Genomic DNA, 22,098 nt, shown 5'->3' with positions numbered 1-22,098 from the left:
GGACTTGAATGACAGCTTACATCTTGCTACTATAAACTACTGAATAGTACCTTTGCGCAGAAAATGTCCTTTATCACTTCTCGTTCCAATTTCATATTTTGCAATATCATTATAATTTGCTTGTGGATTAGTCTTCATGTTCTGAAAGGTAGCCTGTTTCACAACGGTATCCACAACTTCTTCACTAAGTTCTTTCTCAAGAAATCTACAGATTTTCAGCACTGCACTTCTGAGGTCCTGAAAGAGTCATGAGTATGCATGAGTTACAGCTAAACACACAACATTTTCATATTCTAGTGAAATTGATTCCTGGAATGCAAAGAAGTGTCATCATATCATATGAACCATGCAGTTTGTTATGAGAAGAGAAAGGGCAAACAAACTGACATGATTATCTCAATTGATGCTCAAAAAACATTTAACAAAACCCAACATCTTTGAGCATGGGAAGAATATTACCTCTACATAGGGAAGAGGGATGGGAAGGAAAGGGAGGGAGAAAGGGAATTGCATGGATGGTGGAAGGAGACCCTCATTGTTATACAAAATACATGTAAGAAGATAAGAGAAAGAAAAATAAAAAGAATAGCATTACCCTAGATTAGGTAGAGAGGGAAGGGGTTGGGGAGATAGGAAGGATAGTAGAATGAAACAGATATTATTATTACTGTGTGTATATATGCAAATGTATGACCAATGTGATTCTGCAATCTGTATACTCAGAAAAATGAGAAATTATATCCCATCTGATTCAAATGTATAATATGTCAAGGTCATTGTACTGTTATGTGTTAATAATTAAAAGAAAAAATGAAAAAAAAATTAACTGTTAAAAAATACTTACTGATATCTACTCAGACAATAAAATTTTAGCTTTAAAAAACCCCAACATCTTTGTATGATGAAATGCTCAATAAATCTGCAATGGAATGAAACTACCTCAACATGAAAAAGGTCTTATATGGAATACCTGTAGCTAACAGCAAACTGAACTGAGAGAGGAAGATTTTCATCTGAGATGTGGAGTAAGTCCAATTCAGTGTTTCCACTTCTGTTTATTATGATACTAGAAATACTAGCTGGAGCAACTAAGCAATAAAAAAGAAAAAAAGGTATTGAAATAGAAAATAAAGATAATGAAATGATCCCTGTTAGCCCATAAGAATATCTTATACATTATAAACCCCAAGAAAAGTACTCACACCACACACCAAAACAAACAAACAAAAAAACCCAAAACAAAACAAAAAAAAAAAACATTAGAACAAAGACATTTAAGTTGTAGAATAAGAAACCAAATATCTGAAAAGTTCTACTACCCAGAATACATAAAGAATTCTTACAAATCAACAAGAATAACAAAATCAGTCCAATTAAAAATTGGCAAAGGATTTAAATAGAGATTTCTTCAAAATAGATATACACATGTCCAATAAGTACATGAAAAGATGCTCAGCATCACTAATCATTAGGGAAATGCAAATCAACTACAGTAAGGTACCACTTCACACCCATTAGGAAGGCTATTATTATTTTAAATTTTCAATATTTTATTTATTTTTATTTCAATATTTTCACTATTGAATATAAACCACAACAGAAAAGACTAAGACCAATGACACAGAAAAATTAAGATTTATGCATGTTGGTAAAAATGTAAAAATGCTGCAAATGCAATGGAAATAGTATGAACCTAAAAACAGCATTACAATATGACCCAACAAATCCACTTCTGTGTATGTACCCCCAAAATTGAAAGTAAACTCTCAGAGAGAGATTTGTAAACCATGTTCATACATCATTATTCACAATGCAGAATATAAAAGTGATGTGTATGTATGTATATGTATAAGATACACAAATAAAATGTAGTAGATGTGTACATTGGAATATTATTCAGCCTTAGAAGGAAGGAATTATGCTACAAATGCATGAACCCTGAAGACATTATGGTAAGTTCAGTTAAATGAGCCAGTCAAAAAATACTGTATGATTCCACTGATATGATATACTAAGACTAATCAACTTCATAAACAAAAAAAGTAGAATGTTTTTACAAGACCTACAAGGTGTTGAGAGTGGAGAATGAGGGATTATAGCCTTGTGAATATAGAGTTTCAGTTTTGCAATATGAATTCATTTTAGAGTCGGATAGTGGTGATGTTGGCACAAGAATATGAACATACTTCATGACACATAACTGTTCCCTTAAAGAATGGTTAAAGCAGGCTGGGAACGGTGGCTCATGCCTGTAATCTCAGGGACTCAGGAGGCAGAGGCAGAAGGATGGCGAGTTCAAAGCCAGCCTCAAAACTTAGCAAGGGCTAAGAAACTCTGTGAGACCCTGTTTCTAATAAAATACAAAATAGGGCTAGGGATGTGGCTCAGTGGTCGAGTGCCCCTGAGTTCAATGCCTGATAGCAGCCTCAAAGTGGTTAAAGTGGTCTATTTTATGTCATGGATATTTTATCACAAGTAAAAATTTCAGTGGGAGGATAAAACCTAAACAGAATTACTATAGGCAATAGTACTTAACTGGAAAAACTGTATCTCAAAGAGGTTACTCCAGTTGAACTGGGCTGATTGGGCTGTGAAAAATAACCACACAAGGGACACAAATACCTTTTTCTTTGGGGTCATGTGATAGCTCCTCTGACTTTAAGGGTCCACAGGAAGAGAGAGAGTGCACATGCCCTGACCCCTTTTATTGAGGAGAAGCTCTTCAAATGAGGCAAGGGGTCAGGTTTTGGGGGGCTGAATCTGTGTGCATGATGTCCACTGTCAGCAGGTTGACTGACATCTTGATAGGCCACATCCAAAGGCACAGTAAGAGAAAGGGACACACACAAGGCACTTCCATGGAAGATTCTATCCTAAACAGGGCAAGGGGTAATATTACAAAATAACAGGTGAGCATTGCTCCACCCATGGGGCTGTAGCAAGACACACCCATGCATGAGACACCAACCCTTGAACCCAAGAAGGGTGGGAAAAGCTCTGCCACATTTCTGTGATTGAGCACCTCAGCACCCAGCCGAGGAGTGTGACTCAGTCACAAGCAAGGTTGGTCTCCCAAACCACAGTTATTAACTTATTTCTACACCAAACTTGGGTGCCGAAAAAAAATAATAAAATCAGGATATAAATGAATACAAAGGGATAAGAAAATGTGAACAAGCTCTAGCATAAAAAAGACAATAAAAATAGAACTATACATGTTACAAATGCAGAAATTATCTAAAAGAATTTCAAAACAGCTATGCTTGTCACATACAAAGAAATAAGAGATAAAATTAAAATCTTTCCTCAAAAGCTAACTATTATTAACCAAAGTATCAGATAAACCCTCAGCTTGTTAATCAAAATGTAGACTTTAGTGAATAATTTTAATGGAAGATGAAACACAGATTGTTTTAGTCAGGTTTTTCATTGCTGTGACCAAAAAACCTGACAAGAATAAACTTAGAGGAGGCAAAGTTTGTTTGATGGCTCACAGTTACAGAGGTCTCAGTCCATAGACAGCCAGCTCCATTCCACAGGGCCTGAAGTGAGTCACAACATCATGGTGAAAGAATGTGATGGAGAAAAGCAACTCAAGACATCATACCAGGAAGCCGAGAGAGCTCCAATCAGCTCATGACAAAGGAATATCCCTGATGACCTACCTCCTCCAATTACCACTCAGGGGATTAATGACTTGATTAGATCAGGGCATTTATCATCCTATCATACATCATCCCTAAACTTTTCTTTCATAGTCTCACATATGAACTTTTGGGGGACAGATCATATCTAAACCATAACATAGATTCAGAGATTCTTCTCTAGGTCTTGCTACAGTCTTGTACTTCAGCCAGTTCTTCAGCACACAAGCCATTCCCTAATTCTACTACCTATTACTGTCCAATATTCTAGCCATATTTCACAAAATGGTTTTTCATGTAACACAACGGGCAGCTCTATCTTTACCACTGTATTTGTGGGGTCTCCAAAGACATGGGCACCACACCCTTCAGGTATGTATGCCTTTCTTTCCTAGAGGCATCAGCCAGTTCCAATATATTGAAGGAAGAGATAACAGGATGGGAATGATTAAATATTTCATATAAGACTGCCCCCAAAGGGGCAGTCTACAATTTTTACATTTTAAAATACACATATGAAAATGACACACATTCCAGAACCCCTCAATAAACACCCTTTCCTCATTTTAAACCTTGTTCTTCCCCCAATGGTAACCTCCATCCTCATTAAATGATAATGAACTATTGGTCTTTTAACTTGACTTTACCCACCTAAATATGAATCTTTAAACATTATAGTTATAATTGCTTCTAGTTCAATTATATACCACTGGACTGTACTTGTGACAGGAAAGTAGAAAATTATCCTGCATAGTCATTAAGGTTCCAGGGCTACCACTACTAATTAAGTGAGAAATGTGAAAAATCCTCTGAGAAAAACTGCCCTGAGTTTATACATCTTGCTGGGTTTATCACTGGAGAAGCAGGCATGGGCAGTGTTTCATAAAACTACCAAGACATTTCCAAGGGAAGCAGCAAACAAAGGAAGACTCCAAAATGTTTTCCAACTTTGATGAATACCTAATTTTTTAAAAAAAAATTGTTTGCATGTTTATGGACTTTTATTTTGTTCATTTATTTACATAAGGTGCTGAGAATAGAACCCAGTGCCTGACACATGCTAGGCAAGCACTCTACCACTAAGCCACAACCCCAGCCCTGAATATCTAATTTTTGACATCATTGTGAGGTTTCTCTAGAAAGAGCTCTAAAGCTGAAAACTTGAGTTGACCAAGGTCTATATTCCTTCTCTCCTTTAGACTCTTACTTCACCCTACCACAATCAATTTTAATCACATTCATTCTTCTCATACATTCTTTTTTATTTTTGTTATTGGGAATTGAATCCAGGGCCACTTAACCACTGAACCATATCCCTATTCCTTTTTATATTCTATTTTAAAATAGGGTCTCATTGAGTTGCTTAGAGCCTCACTAAATTGCTGAAGCTACCTTTGAACTCTCAACCCTCCTGCTTCAGCCTCCCAAGCTGCTGCCAGTATATTCTTTATAGTGATGATGTTCAAATTAATGGCATTAATATCTAAAGGCAGAAATATTTTTTGATCTTTTGATTTGTATTTTTCATTTGTTTCTCACTCTATTCATTTGATTTCTTCTAAATCACTTTAATCTTCATAGGTCAAAAACAACATCATATTCAAGCTCCTCTGATCCCCCTCTAACTGAACCCTGCCTCAGAGTGCCCTAAACACCTTCACCAATGAGACCACTATCTGCACAGATGCACCAACTGGAAATAAAGGAAGCATCCTTGATACCTCTGTCTTTGTCATTTGTCCTTTGTACAATCCCTTTTCTTTTTACATCTTAGCTGTGCCTGAAAACTCTGTATTCTCTTCATTCATAATGACATTACTCCAATCCAAGGAAGCACTGATGTTCAGTTGATTAACACATTGGTCTGTGTCTGCACTGGATTCCTTATGCTCACTATGTTTTCTTTTTAATTCATGAATGGAAATAACATTCCAAAACATAAATTGTATTCTATGGCTACCCCTCTTAATAATTCTTTAAGAGGCTCTTGACTGCTTTTAACTTTAAATAAATCACTCTCATTAACATAGCCTACAGATCTTATGAAATCTGGCTCCTACAAAACCCCTCTATATTAATATTTCATCTCTCCCACATTGTTCCAGTTCTTCCCTTAGGTCTTCAAAGGTCTCATGTATTTTCCTTTTTTCTTATTAGTCTCTCCCATTTCATTTCTTTCTGTTAGCTCTTATTTATTTATTTCAGGAATAAAAAAAGACCATCACTTTCAACTATACCAGATACTCAGAACATATGCACATTGACATTGTAGTTAGACTTTTCCTTAATAATTTCACTTATTACTTTTGAACTACATATACTAGCTTGGTGAGTACCTGTTTTCCCTGATAGATTATGAGTTCTGTCTATAAAAATTCAGTCATCTATTACTCACTATTCAGTGCCAGTCACAGAGCAATCATTCAGTGATTGTTTCAGTAACTGAATGTATGATGTATTAATGAATCCACGTACCAACCAGAGTCCACAGAACAATAAACTTCAACTATCTTGTGTTTGAATTACACAAAGTTTTCAGGCAGTTTTGAAACTTTCACCAGCATATAAGCATCCTATGACTTCACATGAGAACTAGTTTTAAGATTCTCTTTAAAAAACAGGAAGAACATGCCTCATAGGGCTCACCCTCATCTATAGCAACAATTATCCTGTCTTTGAAGTGGCTTCTTCCCGCAGTGTCATGGTGTTCCTTGATGAACTTTCTTAAGTACAACTACCATGGAAAAAAAGTTTGTTGTATGGTGTATCCTCAAAAAAAAAAAAAAAAAAACAAAAAACACTAAACTAAAAACAGAACTACTGTATAATCCAACTGTTACATTCCTGGGTATATATATATAAAAGAAATAGAGTCACCCTAGAAGAGACAACTCACATGTTCATGTTTATTGTATCACTATTCACAATAGATAAGGATTCAGCCTAGGTGTCTATCAAAGATGAACAGATAAAGAAAATATTGTGCAAACACACACACACACACACACACACACACACACTGGACTATTATTCAGATATAAAAAGTGAAATCTTCCAGCAAAATTCATGAACTGGAGGAGATCATGTTAAATAAAATAAGCCAGACATACAAAGGCAAGTAGTGCAAGAGACACAGGTGAGAACAACAAATATGGACTGAAAGTAGAATCGTGAATACTAGGGTCTGTGAAGAGTCCAGGGGGAAGGGGAGGTAAGAGTGGAAGAAGGGAGATTGGATATGATCAGTGCATGTTGCATGGTCATATAGAAATCAGACACCAAAACCCGTAAATACGTAATTAATATTAATAAAAATGATTTACAAGATTGGTATCCTAGATACTTGAGGTTGCTTTATTGCTACAGTTTTTAAATGATAACCTAGGTGACTACGTGTAGTGAGAACAAACCCTTGAGGAAAACCAGTAATAATTAATGGATAAGCAGGAAATTAGAACCCCCACTTATCCCCCAAAAGCCTATGAAATATGTATGAAAATGACTAGGAGGATGAGTTTTCCTGAAACCAGGAGAAAAAAGGTTTAAAAATAGAATTTTAAAAAATACTTCTTATTTTACCTTTTTCATATCTTCATAGCTCATGAACTGAATATTGAAGTCATGTCTGTGTTCATACCAGCCTTTTATGTGATCAAACCAACGACTTCCCATCACTGTACAAAAAATAATTAGTAAAAAGGTGAAGATGTTGTACTTATTGAATAGCAAAGTATTCTGTCTTTTCCTCCTTATAGTCACAAAAACAAAAATAAAGGCCCCAACCACTGGACATCTATATTACTGTTTTGAAATGATTACTGCTTAGGGGAACAATCATGGTTTTCATAGAGAAGTGAACATGAAAAGTGACCTTATGGATGCAGGAAGGCAGCAATAAAGAAATGAGAAAGCCCCTGGGTCTAAGTTTAAATCAGAATTCTTTAAAGCAAGTTCCTCCGCTTTCCTATGTCCACCAGAAAACACACATGTCCATTTTTCTTCTCATTCTCTAAGATTTCTGGATAGCAAAGCTACCTGTCTACAATGAGACAGAACCTGAATGTAATCTTTAAATAAGTGAGATCCTGATACTTCTCACTACAAGTCCCTTGCAACAGTCAATCCTCATCAGTAGTGGAGTGATAAACTCCACCATGGCCCTAGAAGGCTTAGCACAGATCCATGAGAGAGTACACAAACACCCTGATCATTAGTGATTCTGGAATGTATTATTTTAATTATATTTGTAGCTAGTTTAATTTGATAGAATACGTGTAAGCCTCTTATGGACTGGTCAAAATGTTCTAAACAACATGCCTTTGCAAATTTGACAAGACCCACATGGTCCTGGCAAGGAAGGAAAAGCCACTGGGTGGCAGACTAAGTTGATGTGTCATAGTAACTACTCAAGAGCATCCATTGTACAATTGCCCTTTTCCATCTCTCGAAATATAGTCCCTAAATTCCTTGATAAATAAATTCATAGTTACCTTGTCCATCTAGAAACATTTCCATAAAATTCTCAAAAGTATCAGAAGGCTTGAATCGAGCCACCCAATTTGTAAAATGAAAAAAGGAAACCAAAACATCTTTAGGATTTCTGTAGATATAAAGAATCTGCAGGAGAATTAGAAATAATATTAACAATTCTAGTATATTATTTCAAGTTTTTAACAGTTGCATCATATTCATTAGCTGAATGAATCATAATTATTTTAATCCATTCTACTAACCATGGAAAATTAGGTGTTCCCCCAATTTTTTCTCTATTACAAAAAATGTTGAAATAAATACTTTTATATATAGGAGACAAACTGTATAAAGAAAGTTAATATGAAAAATACCACTAATGAAAAATTGGGACAAAATCCTTTCACAGAATACACAATAATTATGGTCAATAACCTGTTAAAACAGTTTTATTCTCATTACTGAGTATTGGGCATGTAGGTTAAGATCACTTTAAAATACTTCTTCATAAATAACACATTGAAAAAATTTAAATGTCTGATATGTATCTTTACTGGGGGGGAAATAAAAACATGTCCATTACCAATTTCAGCAAGAATTGATACACCTGCTTTCTTAAGAAAATATAGCCCCCATCCCATAGAACTGTACATCCTTGTACTTTTGGCTTTGTAGTCTCTTTTTGGATGTGTATTCCAGGGAAACTCCTGCATATGTGCCCAAAGGGCATTCTCAAGAACACTTATAGCAGCATGTAATGATATTCAAATGCTGGAATATTCTAATTTTTCTATGAAGAAAAAGAATGGATCTGATTAAACTACTTTCAAGTTGTAAAGTTATGCAGCAGTGAAAATGGCATTTCAAATCAAGGAAAACAAGAGCATGTGGCAAAGTCCCAGAGAATTAGAGAATAAGGAATAAAATGAAATTAAGTAAAATTGCAGGCCAAATAATTTAACGGGATACCCATAATTTGTTTTCAAAGACCAACAGAAAAGGAGCATTTGTACACTGATGATCATAATAAAAAAACTTCAATGGAAAATTTCCAGTAAATCTGTAAGTATTTTGATTTAGCCACAATCATAGTAGAACACTTACAGAGAATTGTCTTTAACAAAACAATAAAAGGAAAAATAAATTTATTAAATTGATTAATAAAATTTCATTTTATTTAGTTTTTAAAATTTGCATAAGTACCCAACACAGAAAATTTATCTTCTTTTCTCATGTATGAAACATATTTCATGTTTGAAAACTGATCATGCAATTGACAATTAACTTTTAAATAAATTCCCAATATTAGAATATGTAAACACCATTGCCCATGATAGAAAACTATACAAACACTTTAAAAACTAAAAAAAACCTCAAAAGAGCTGAAACCAATTAATAAGGTAAAACTGAAATGACAAAGTATTTAAACATTAACAAAATTACACCCATAGGTACACTAAAAATGGTATTCATTTTAAAATGTTAATATTGACAAAAATAAACACTGGAAATAGATGTACTGGACATTTAATTAAAGAAGATAGAAGATATATACTAAAATGAAACAATAATTAAAATGAAAGTATACATGAAAAACAAAAGAAACTTGAATTATGCTTTAAAAAAGGCTAGTTCCTCAGAGAGTAAAAACCTAGTAAAATAGAAAACTCCTTATATCCCAAAAACTCTAAAAATAAGAGAATATAACATTTTTATCACTGCAGCCTGAATGCAAATATATAACCACAAAATTGGAGTAAATTGACAAGATCATTAAAATTTTATACTTTTTTTCAATGTTAAATATCTATAAGTGGGTAAAAAGCACACTGAGAACAATAAAAGGTACATATAGATGGCATTAAAGTAGACCTGATACATAGAATGAAACTCGAGGAACCTCAGAATATTGCATTGTTTGTTTTCTCAGAACAAATCTCTCTTAAATTAAAACCCACATTTGTCAATCATTGTGGAACTAAACTATATTGTAAAAATTGATAGAAAAATTTGCCTTATCTGGGCTCATGCTGTGGCTCAGTGGTGAGGCTCTGAGTTCAATCTTCAGCACCACATAAAAATAAATAAGTAAAATAAATTCATGTCCAACTATGAAAATTTACATACCAATATATAGGCTTCAAAACAGTAGAGGTACTCAAGTGAATGCTTTAATAAATTGTTTTGGGCCAATCAGCAAACTCCTTAGACAAGTATAAGGCAATGTTCATGTCTTATAAGCAGTATCAGATGTAATTTATAACCATAAGAAATTTAAAAATAGCCAGGCTCCATGTCCCTCGCCAGCAATCCTATCATGAGTTCAGAGCCAGCCTCGGCAAAAGAGTGGTGCTAAGTTATTCAGTATAGCCCTGTTTCTAAATAAAATACAAAATAGGGCTGGGTATGTGGCTCAGTGGTTGAGTGACCCTGAGTTCAGTCCCTGGTTACCACCCCACCACTCCCACCCCACCAACAAAGAGGTTGAATATACTGTTAAATAGAAAAAAGATGAAGGGCATTTACATAATCTTTGCTGTTGCTGTTGTGTTTTCTTAGTAAAGCACCAGAACCAGAAGTCATGAAAGAAGTATTTACAGTTGGGTTACATAAGGTTAAAAGTTTTCAACAATTTATTAAAAAAGTCTTTCCTTTATAAAGGGAAAGATTTTGCCACAAATAAATTTCCCACAAAACAGTAAATAAGACAACCTGGAAAAAATATTTAAAGACCAATAAAAAAATAAAAAGATAATCTTATTAAAATTCAAAAAGAGTTAAATTCCCTCAAAGAGAGATTACTTTCTTACTTAGCATATTAGGCAAATTTGATAATTCCCATTATTAGTAAGCGTGTGAGGACAGAGGCATTCCTACACGGTTATTTGATGAAGTATAATTCATATATTATAAAAAGGTAGGTAATCCCTGTCAACACTTAAAATATTAGACATTTTAATTTGAAAACTTCACATTAATTGAAACACGGCATGAGAATTAAAGTGCAAGCCTTTATAGGAATGTTTATTACAGCACAAGACATCCATTGGCTGCAACTTACCTGTCCATCAAATACACATTAATTGTTGCAAAGCCACACAATAAAATCTATGAAACCATAAAAGAATGGCATTTTATGGCCAATGTGAAAGAATATTTGTTATATGCTATAAAATGATATTGCAAATTATATCCACAGTTGCTTATTACAGGCATAGTTTTTAGGACTTTCATATACTTTTATTGAGGAAGGCCATGTCCTAAACATACAATGATTGTAACATTTGGAAAACTGTGGATTAGTGAGGTTGGGGAATCTACTTAAAGCACATTATTTCGTTTGTGCAAAAAAAAAAAAAAAAAGATTAAGCTCTAGGACGTACTTTAGCTTTTTTGTTCTTCAGACCTTTTGGAACTAAATAATATGGCAGGTGGGAAGCGAAGAGGCGAGGGGATGGCATTTTGATAAAGTCCAAATTGTGCATATTGTATTCAAAGAAGGGAGCTCTATCCATTGTTTTGATATCTTCAGTTTTGTTACGATGCCCCTCAAAATAAATCAAGCTTAGTATCTGCTGAGTCCAGATGGTACCTGAAAAAATAAATCATCTTGTTTTCAAACTCAATTAGTCATTAAAAATTAAGTCAACAATAGTGTAATTCACTATAAAATCATTTAAGCTTTCTTTTCTTTTAGACACTCTAAGTATGCTAACAAGTTTGTCCAATTTTCATTTTTTTGTCTCTATGAAACATTAAAGTTAATAAAGATAAAATCAAAGACTCTAAATTCCTTTATCACTTGAAGAGCTATGTTTGTTCTGATTCCATGATACTGATGATTTGGATTAATTCTGCCTCTCCTTCTCTGTTTCCTGCTCCATGTTAGGTCCTTTTTAGTATCTTTAATGTTTTCCTTAACTTATAGTAATAATTCTACATTTTGATGGGGTAGAGTGTGATATTTCCACACATACATAGACCCTGTACTTATCACATGAGGGAAATTAGTATTTCCCTATCTGTGTCGTTTCTTTCTGTTTGGTGTCGTGGGGCTTATTTCTTCTATATTTTCTTAAAATATGTTATTGGTTCCTGAGTCTCTTTTACTATATTTTGTGGGCTCCTTGTTCTCCTTCCTGAGATTACTTTCTTAGAACTTTACCCTTTAGAATTAACAAAATTATTAGCGAGTTCACTTTCTCCCCCTTTTCTCTTTACCACTTAAGGTGCTTCTGTAAACTATTTAAGCATTCAAGGATGTCAGGAATAGCAGGACCTGACATGAGCAAAGATATATATATATATATATATATATATATATATATATATATATATATATATATATCACATTTTATTTAATTGTATGGCCTAATCATGTATGACCAACTTCTTTGTGGTGTTCTGGGGAAACCACACTATAAATAAGCAAAACATTTTATATAGAATCTTAATGACTACACTTTATCTCTTAGTCTGCATGGGCAACTGTAAAAACTCAAACCAAGCCAAGTATCCTGCCCTGCTGAAGTAGAAGTCACTATTACATAAGGCTCATGAGTACCTGTTTAGGATTGTGTTTTACCACTTCTTTGTAATGATGGTCTTCACAAATCTCAAAATCATTTTTATTTTATTTTCTAGTAGACCTTACTGGTTGAAACATTTTGAGAATATTCAGTGGAAGCAGCTGTCATGGAACACTTCTCAAGAAAATGAAACATCTTGGAACATGAATAATTATGGAAGATAAATATTCCAACTCAGGAAGCATTTCCAAATTAGAGAAAAGAGGAGTTTGGACTGTCTCAGGTCTGTCCAAGGGACCAAGCCAACAGGTCAGCATTTACCCAGTACCTGCTCATGGCTCAGCATTTGGTTTCTTTATATATATATATATATATATATATATATATATATATATATATATATATATATATATATATTAACAGAATTGACAATATATCCATTGCAAATGAGCTTTGGTAGTATAGATTTGAGATTCATCTAACTTTTGTCTGATTCTTAATGGATATATAAATGTAGGTCAGGCTGCTGTTGATGTCTGAAAAACAGCACATTTACACACACACACACACACACACACACACACATATACCAAACTTAGGAAAAATCTACTGTCATGAGGCCACTCTTTACACTCACCAGATTTTGGATAGGTGATTACGAAGACATCATCATCTCTAATTTCAAAATCATCCACACTTTCTACTATATGCATTTTAACAAAAGACCTTTCAAAATTGTAGCCTTTAAATTCAAGTAAGTATTCCTCTGTGTTGTCCATATTTTTTCACCTACAAGTGCAAACATATAATTTCAAGTTATTTTAGAAGTGAATAATAGTTATTGAGTGGTCAATATATGCCTAGCACTATTGCAATGTCTGATGTGTATGAACATACTAATGACACTAACCACAGCACATATATGAATGATTTAAAACGTCACAATAAGCCAACATTGCTGTATTGCTAGTATCAGTGTTTTAAAGATGAGGCAGCAGAAATGCTGAAAAGTGAGACAACTCTTCTTAAAGGTCCATGAGGAACAGATATCATGATCCTCAACATAGAGAAGAGGAAATTAACTCAGAGAAGTCCACCAAATCATTTAAACTTGTCCAGCTAGCTGACCTGGAAAGATTGGAGAAGGGATAATTTGGCCAGAGAATTTATACTTTTTATCCAGAAATTCTTAGTGTTTTATATTTTATTCCTTATATTTTTGATTGTTGTAGAAATAAGAACTTCTTCAATTCTTTATTTCTAATGTTTTTCTAGAGTATACATAACATTGTCTCTGAAAGAAACTTCTTAATTAGGGATCTGAGATACTGTTGAAAGTGAAAAATGAAAATGCTTTGCTTATTTAAATTAGTTTTTACTTCAGAAATCTGCCCTCATAGTTACAAGTTACTTCATGAAAATTATCATAGTTTACAGTAGGAGATTTTAAAATCATAAATTGTATGAATCTCAATAATAAACTAAAACAAAAGCAGAAAGCAAACAATGTAAAGACAAATATTAAAATTCTGTAAGGAAAATAATAAGGGAGACACAGAGACAAGATGCAGAAGGAGGAAAGATGGCAGAATGGCCAAGCTGCCAGCTTTATTTATATCCATAGGTTACTTTAAGTCATTGGCATCATTAGTATGTACTGTTCATTGTATTACTAGGCAGGTTACAGACTTAGCAACATTATGCAGCTTATCCCTCAGTTACAGACTAAATTGCAATGTGCAATGTTAGGAACATTTTGTAGGTCTCAAGAAAGTCCATGGTATAAAGTTTATTTTTCTTTTTTAGAGAGAGAGAGAGAGAGAGAGAGAGAGAGAGAGAGAGAGAGAGATTATTTATTTATTTTTTTTTTAGTTTTTGCAGACACAACATCTTTGTTTGTATGTGCATGACAGGTGAGCACACTACCCCTTGAGCCACATACCCAGCCCTCCATTGGGCCTCCATTTATATATAAAGTTACTGTTATGTGGAGAGGTTTAAGCTCAGTGAAACATTGTGGTTGTCCCAGGACCTGTGTGCCTGAAATCAAGGTTGAGACTGATAAGACTCTAGGGGCATTGCCACAGCAGCTAGACATAGCACATGTATTCATTATCTTACTAGTTCCTAGGAGAAACTTCAGGGCTTTCTAAGGATGGGAAAGAGAATACCAGTTACCCCCTATGAGTTTGCTCACAAAAGGAATGCTTCCCTATGTATTTCCACACTTAGATTAACTACTATATTCAGACCAGCCAAGCATTTCTATTAGATCTTCCTGAGAAATCTTTCCTTGAAGGTTACAAGATTGAGACAATCCCATAAGTTCTAATAATAGTAGATTTAGAACCAGTATAGATTTCAGTTATTTTTTAAAGATTCTGTGCATACCAAGAAAATGAATTTGCTAAAAAGCTGTAAATTTGGCTTTGTTTAAATTGTATATCAAGAAATAACATTGAGTTCTTTACAAACAATCCAAGTTACCTGATCAATAGGAGGATTTCAGAGTTTAGTCTTTTACAGAATAAGAACAGAAAATGATTAATATTAGACTCACCTGAGTGATGCCTTCATGATTAGTTTCTTTGCTACCAAATGAAAGATAAAATGAAGGCCCTACTAAGCTGCTAGAGGTCTCCCCTCATTAAGTTGACATTTAGGAAACATAAAATTTTGAATACTGGGGACAGAGGAGCTAGGCTGATGCATCAAAAGATTGTTTTCAATACAGGCAGATGGAGAGCTATTTTGATATTGACATCCTGCATTTCCTAGGAAAAACCTTGGAGAATTCAGCCTTCAGATTGTGGTGAGGGAGAATTTATACTGCATCACATGGATAAATGGAGAAGCCCATAGTAGGAGATATAAGTTGAGGAGAAAGCCAAAAGTGAAGTGTGATCCCTACCACATCCCTCCTATCAGACCATAACACCACCATACAACCCTGAAATATCACCAAGGGTTCGAGAAATGCTGGGTGATGAGAAAGAGCATCAGGCAGTGTCTACAAACATTTTGGATGAAATTTTTCTATTTTCTTGTTTTGTTAAATTTAATCACTCAACTTTCAGTCTAAAGGGAGAAAGAAATTTAAAACCTGTGGTATCACAGAAGCAAAGGAGAAAGCTGCTGTAAGAAGGATTCAGGTAGGTACCCTCTGGCTACTCAGTATAGTTTGCATGTCTTTGATGCATGGAGGAGAAGGCAATTGTGTAAGTAAGAAGCCTGTCTGTGTCTCTTTCTTATTCCATCATATAAGTCCCAAAGAAAAGGGGTAGGGGATGTTCATAGATAATTAAGGAGAAAAAGAGGTAAATACAGATGGTAATCTCTCATTCCAAAGTGGTGAGAATTGACAGTGGCTCAGAATCTATTCTGTTAGTACTCACTGTTGAGATCAGCTGATGAAGGAAAACCAGCTCTCACAAAAATTTTAGGCTGACAGGAACTGGTCTGTCATTGAGGAATAAATAGTCCCTATGGAGTTTGTTTTGGCCAGTGAGTAGTGTTCTAGAACCTGAGTTACTCAGCTCTTATAAATTGGGTAAGATTTTGTTGACACTGGAGAGAGCATTTCAGGTTATCCCTGGTTCTTTAAAGGGATCAAAATCTTTGGAGATACTTAAAAAGCTTTAAGAGTAGAGAGGGCACATTTACTGAATTGTAGCAATTATGAAACAAAGACAAGGATGCATTTGAAATCTCCAAGGGCAGATTCCTTGTACCTGAATGATGGTTAAGTCTGTCTTTCCAGCCCATCTCAGGGCTGGTGATCATTCTTCAGGTCCTTTCTTACATAATCTCAGGAAGTTTGTGCCTTCTGTTGCGTAACTGACAGTAGCTACAGAATACTCTAGGGGTTATATAAACTTGTAAGTGGTTATATAAACTTGCAAGTGGGTTATATAAACTTGCAAGTGGGTTATATGAACTCACTAAGAACATAAATTTGTTTTCCACTACACATAGAGTTGCCCTTTCTAATTAATGTCCTGTTGTTTGTTTTAATGGTGGATATTACCTTTTTGTTTTCCACCATAACTGTTATTCATCTCAGGTCTGTTCTAACATCTCTCATGGAATTTTGAGTCATTCCTCAGTCTTTTGTTGCTCATACAAGCTGCTCTTAGATAATGATTCTCTAATGATTCTCAAGTTCACGCTAAATACAGAATTTGATCCCAGGGGAGATCTTGAATCTTTTCAATGTACAAATCCTCTTGTTTAGAAAGTAAGGTGTAATCTGAGACTAATTTCAGTTTATAAATATTAAACCTGTCTCTTATCCCTCATGAGATTTGTCAACTAAGTCTGTGTTTCTGAAATAGTCCATTTTGTGAAGATCAACACATTGTGAAGAGTAGAAGTAGGAGTAGACTATTATTATTACAAATTCAATAAGAATTTCTTTCATTATACAAATTTTAATGAACCAAATGCATAAGGGGGTCTTTTCAGGTTCTTGGACTCTTTTGCCTTCCACTCTTCCCTCTTTTTCTCCCTGATTCCCAATAGTTACCAGCTGTGAGACATTTAGACCAGTCAGTAATAACAGCCAAGTGAATAAGACAGCTGCTTCCATGAGCAGAGGCAGTGCTTACGTTTTTTTTACTTAGTTACACATGACAGTATAATGATCTTGACATATCATACATTTGAATCAGATGGGATATAATTTCTCATTTTTCTGAGTACACAGGTTGCAGAATCACATTGGTCATCAGTCACATATATACACACAGTAATAATAATGTCTGTTTCATTCTACTATCCTTCCTATCTCCACAACCCCTCCCCTCTGCTTTCTCTTCTTCTATCTACTTAATCTAGGGTAACACTATTCTTTTTTAATCACATCTTCATACATGTCTCCTTCCACCAAACATGCAATTCCCTTTCTCCCTCCCTTTCCCTCCCATGCCTCTTCCCTATGTAGAGGTAATCTTCTCCCTTGCTATTCCTCTTTTCTCCATTTTGAGTCACCCCCTTATATCAAAGAAGACATTTGGGATTTTATTTGGGGGGATTGGCTAACTTCACTTATCATAATCTGCTCTAATGCCATCTATTTGGCTGCAAATGCCATGATCTTATTATTTTTTAGTGCTGTGTAATATTCCATTGTGTACATATGTCACATTTTTTTTATCCATTCATCCATTGAAGGACATCTAAGTTGGCTCCACAGTCTAGCTATTGTGAATTGTGTTGCTATAAACATCCATATTGCTGTGTCTATGTAGTACACTGTTTTTAGGTCCTTTGGGTATAGTCTGAGAAGAGGAATAGCTGGTCAAATGGTGGTTCCATTCCCAGCTTTCCAAGGAATCTCATACTGATTTCCAAATTGGATGCACCAATTTGCAGTACCATCAACAGTGTATGAGTGTACCTTTTTTACCCACATCCTCACCAGCACTTGTTGTTGTCTGTCTTCATCAATGTTGCCATTTTTACTGGAGTGAGATGATAACCCACTTCAATCTACTGTATGAAATATGATATGTCAAGAGCTTTGTAATGTTGTGAACAACCAATAAAAAAAAGAGATGATATCTTAGAGTAGTTTTTATTTGCATTTCTCTGATTGCTGAGATGTTGAGCATTTTTTTTGTATATTTGTTGATTGATTGTATATCCTCTTCTGAGAAGTGTCTGTTCAAGTCCTTGGCCCATTTGTTGATTGGGTTATTTGCTTCTTTATTTGTTTTGTATAGCTTTCTGAGTTCTTTGAATACCCTAGAGATTAGAGCTCTATCTGATGTTTGAGGAGTAAAAATTTGTTCCCAGGATGTAGGCTCCCTATTCACCTCACATATTATTTCTCTTGCTAAGAAAAAACTTTTTAGATTGAATTCATCCCATTTGTTGATTCTTGCTTTAATTCTAGTGCCATATGTGTCTTATTAAGGAAATTGGGGTCTAACCCCACATGATGGAGATTGGGGCCTACTTTTTCTTCTATTAGATGTAGAGTCTCTAGTTTAATTCCTAGATCCTTGATCCATTTTGAGTTAACTTTTGTGCATGGTGAGAGATAGGGATTCAATTTCATTTTGTTGCATATGTATTTCCAGTTTTCCCAACAGCATTTGTTGAAAATGCTATTCTTTTCCAGTGCATGCTTTTAGCACCTTTGTCTAATATAAGGTAGCTGTATATTTGAAGGTTAATCTCTCTGTCTTCTATCCTGTACCATTGGCCTATCAGCCTGTTTTGGTGCCAGTACCATGCTGTTTTTGTTATTATTGCTCTGTAGTATAGTTTAAGGTCTGGTATAGCATACCACCTGTTTCACTCTTCCTGCTTAGAATTGCTTTAGCTATTCTGTGTCTCTTGTTTTTCTAGATGAATTTCATAATTGCTTTTTCTATTTCTGTGAGGAATGAGAGGCAGCATTTTGATTCCCTTCTTCCCAACCACACAATGTTATGTGCATCTAGCAAGCAGCTGAGAGGATCCAGAGCAATGGCTGAGTGCAGAGGTGGGGCAGGAAAGGATAGATGTGGGACATCTTGTACCACAGTGTAAAGATTTACACAAAGAATAATGACAAACTCAAAAGGACAACAGAGCCAGCTTGCAAGTATCACATCTGACCACTTCAGGAACAATTAGAATTTTGAAATACATAATCATAGAGTAGATTACAACCATTTCAGTACAATGAGAAAATATGAGTATATATAAAGGTAAGGCAAACCTTACTGGCTGGAACAGACATTAAAAGTTTTAGGCCTTTCAGGAAAAGTGGCAAGAATGAAATAATATTCAGGTGTTGACAGCAAGTAAGAAAAAAAAGTACCTAATATTACTAATAGATTCAAAGATAACACTAATTTTTAATAGCTCTTGTCTATACCTGAACTAAAATTAGAGTGCACTCATTTTGGAATGGGATATGATATTAGGCAACTTTATTTTCTCTGGGCACATGTCTTCAGCTGCTTTAATCAAAGATCATTTACTTGACTGAACAGCAGGAAACAGCCTGCCTTGCTTGACTCACAAATGAATACTGAGAAGTTTGTTTCCAGCATCATATTCATTTTTCCTTTTCTTTTTTGTAAAAAAAAACATGCATTTAAAAAGTATTACTCTTTCCAAAGACTAGACTGTTTAGAAGGCATCAGTCATTAAATCTCATTTGAAATATTTTTTTTATAAAAACAAAACCATGAAAATGAATCTGTAATCAAAGTCAACATCTCAGTGATTCATTTGCTAGTCAAGCAGGGCAGACTATTTCCTTTATATGGAATCTATGAAACCATGTTTAATATTTTGTCCCATCCTATTAAATGTGGAATACATATAAAAGCTTAAATGGAGCAAAAAATATAACACTTTCAATAACTTTGCATTAACCTGTGTGGAAATATTTGCAAAACTAAAAATTTGGAACTTGATGGGTTTTAAGCTTCTAAATGTTTCTAAACATTTCTTTCTTGTGAGTTGGGAATATTGTGATGACTGCTTAATCTGATAATGTTCATGTACACTATGTTCTTCAGCATTTGATAGCCAAATGGGTACTTTGTCAACTTCCTTAATAAGAAGTAATTCACACTCTGGGTTTCCTTAAAAACACTCATAGTACACTTTTCTCTTCTAGCTTTTACACACTGAGTATGCACTGGTAATTTTAAAACATTAACTAACTACCAGGGTATGAAAAAACACATGCCACATGAAGCACTGTTGTGTAATAATGACATCATTGTGACTTGTAGTGAGATAGGCAAGAGTGCAAAGCAATATTCATATAGACAGCCAGGTGTAGTTTCTGCAACTATTGCTCAAACTGACTATGTAATACAAAAGTGAACATAGACATATTAAATGAATCAGAACATTTTGAAAATGAAACTTCATGAAATTACACTGAAATTTAGAGTTCATATAATGTTTATGAGAAAAAAATTCTCTTAATTCTTTTCCATTCATGATGGAAAATCATTCTTCCTTCACAGACTATACAGAAACAGATGATGGGGTGGATTTGCCTCATATATTTATTTATTTATTTATTTTATATTGTCCATGTAAACTTTATTTTTTATTTTTTTTTCTTCAAATTTTTAAGGGATTTTTAAAAAATTTTTTTATTGGTTGTTCACAACATTACAAAGCTCTTGACATATCATATTTCATACATTAGTTTGAAGTGGGTTATGAACTCCCAATTTTTACCCCAAATGCACACATCCACAATTTTACATAATGCCCTATTAGTAACTGTTGTATTATGCTACCTTTCCTAACCCCCCTCCCCTTCCCTCACATCTCTCTCTGTACCCCATCTACTGTAATTCATTGTCTTTCAGTGTTTGAAATACATTGTTCCATGACCTTCTTGCTTTCAGTGTCTGTTATGAAAAATCCGTTGTTGACCTTATTGGTTTACCCCTGAATGTAATCTGCCTCCTTTCTCTTGTAGCTTTTAATATTTTCTCTTTGTTCTGTATATTGACTATCTTCATAACAATGTGTCTTGGCGTTGGTCTACTGTGATTTTGTGTGCTTAGTGGCCTGTATGCATCTACAATTTGTATATACATTTCCTTTTTTATTTCTGGAAAGTTTTCTGTAATTATTTCATTCAGCAGGTTACTCATTCCCTTGGTTTGAATCTCTGTACCTTCCTCTATCCCGATGTTCATACGTTTGGTTTTTTTTATGTTATCCCATATCTCTTGGATGTTTTTCTCGTGATTTTTTACCAGCCTTTCTGAGTTGGCTAGACTCTTTTCAAGATGATATATTTTGTCTTCATTATCTGACATTCTGGCTTCTACTTGTTGAACTCTGTTAGCGATACTCTCAATTGAGTTTTCAATTTGGTTTATCGTTTCCTTCGTTTCTAGAATTATTGTTTGATTTTTTAATAATCTATCTCCTGATAAAGATGCTTAACTTCTTCGTTTATCTGTTTATGTAATTCATTTTCAATGTGTTCTTTCACTATTTGGATTTGCTGTCTCATATCCTCTTTAAGGTTCCATTCCATCTGTCTAAGGTATTCCTTGAGTTCTTTATATGACCATTTTTCTGATGACTCTAGGTCCTCCTGAATATTTAGACTGTCCTTCATTGTTTGTACTCCTTTTCTTCCTTGCTTTTTTATGCTGCTCATGTTACTTCTTGTTCTGTTTGACTGCTGATTTACTGTTTACTCTTATAAATTTATTTGATGCTGTATGGGCAGGTTTCAATGAAGTTATCTCCTCCTCCGCAGTCTGGTGATGTCAGTTCTCTGCCATGGTGGTATCTCTTGCAAATGGCGACAGTTCATTTCCCTTTGCCAGGAGACCAATGCAACGGTGGGTCCTTAGTGTCTCTCCAAGCCACGTTTCAAACCTCTGGCCACTACCTATGAAGGCTTGGTTGGCATTTACCTCTGTAGGATCAGAATGGCTGACCTAATTTCTTATAGATGAACAAGATAG

At 34.6% G+C, this 22,098-nt stretch overlaps 1 protein-coding gene across 2 annotated transcripts in view; it reads right to left on the bottom strand.

Moving 5' to 3' along the window:
- Positions 1-22,098, bottom strand: part of LOC144256615 (amine sulfotransferase-like) — a 74,846-nt gene that overhangs the window by 2,402 nt on the left and 50,346 nt on the right. Inside the window, exons 1-6 of one of the 2 annotated variants that reach the window (XM_077801949.1) lie at positions 16,039-16,134; positions 13,281-13,432; positions 11,498-11,706; positions 8,135-8,261; positions 7,224-7,318; positions 51-237 (exon numbers count right to left, since the gene is read on the bottom strand). In XM_077801949.1, the coding sequence (XP_077658075.1) occupies positions 51-237; positions 7,224-7,318; positions 8,135-8,261; positions 11,498-11,706; positions 13,281-13,422 (760 nt within the window). In that variant the 5' untranslated portion in view covers positions 13,423-13,432; positions 16,039-16,134. Of the gene's footprint in view, positions 1-50; positions 238-7,223; positions 7,319-8,134; positions 8,262-11,497; positions 11,707-13,280; positions 13,433-16,038; positions 16,135-22,098 lie in introns of those variants that run through there. The other variant, XM_077801950.1, reaches the window with a different exon arrangement.

The sequence above is a fragment of the Urocitellus parryii genome, chromosome 8 (assembly GCF_045843805.1).
Source record: "Urocitellus parryii isolate mUroPar1 chromosome 8, mUroPar1.hap1, whole genome shotgun sequence".
Lineage (NCBI taxonomy): Eukaryota > Metazoa > Chordata > Mammalia > Rodentia > Sciuridae > Urocitellus > Urocitellus parryii.
This window is presented reverse-complemented; position numbering and strand designations above follow the sequence as displayed.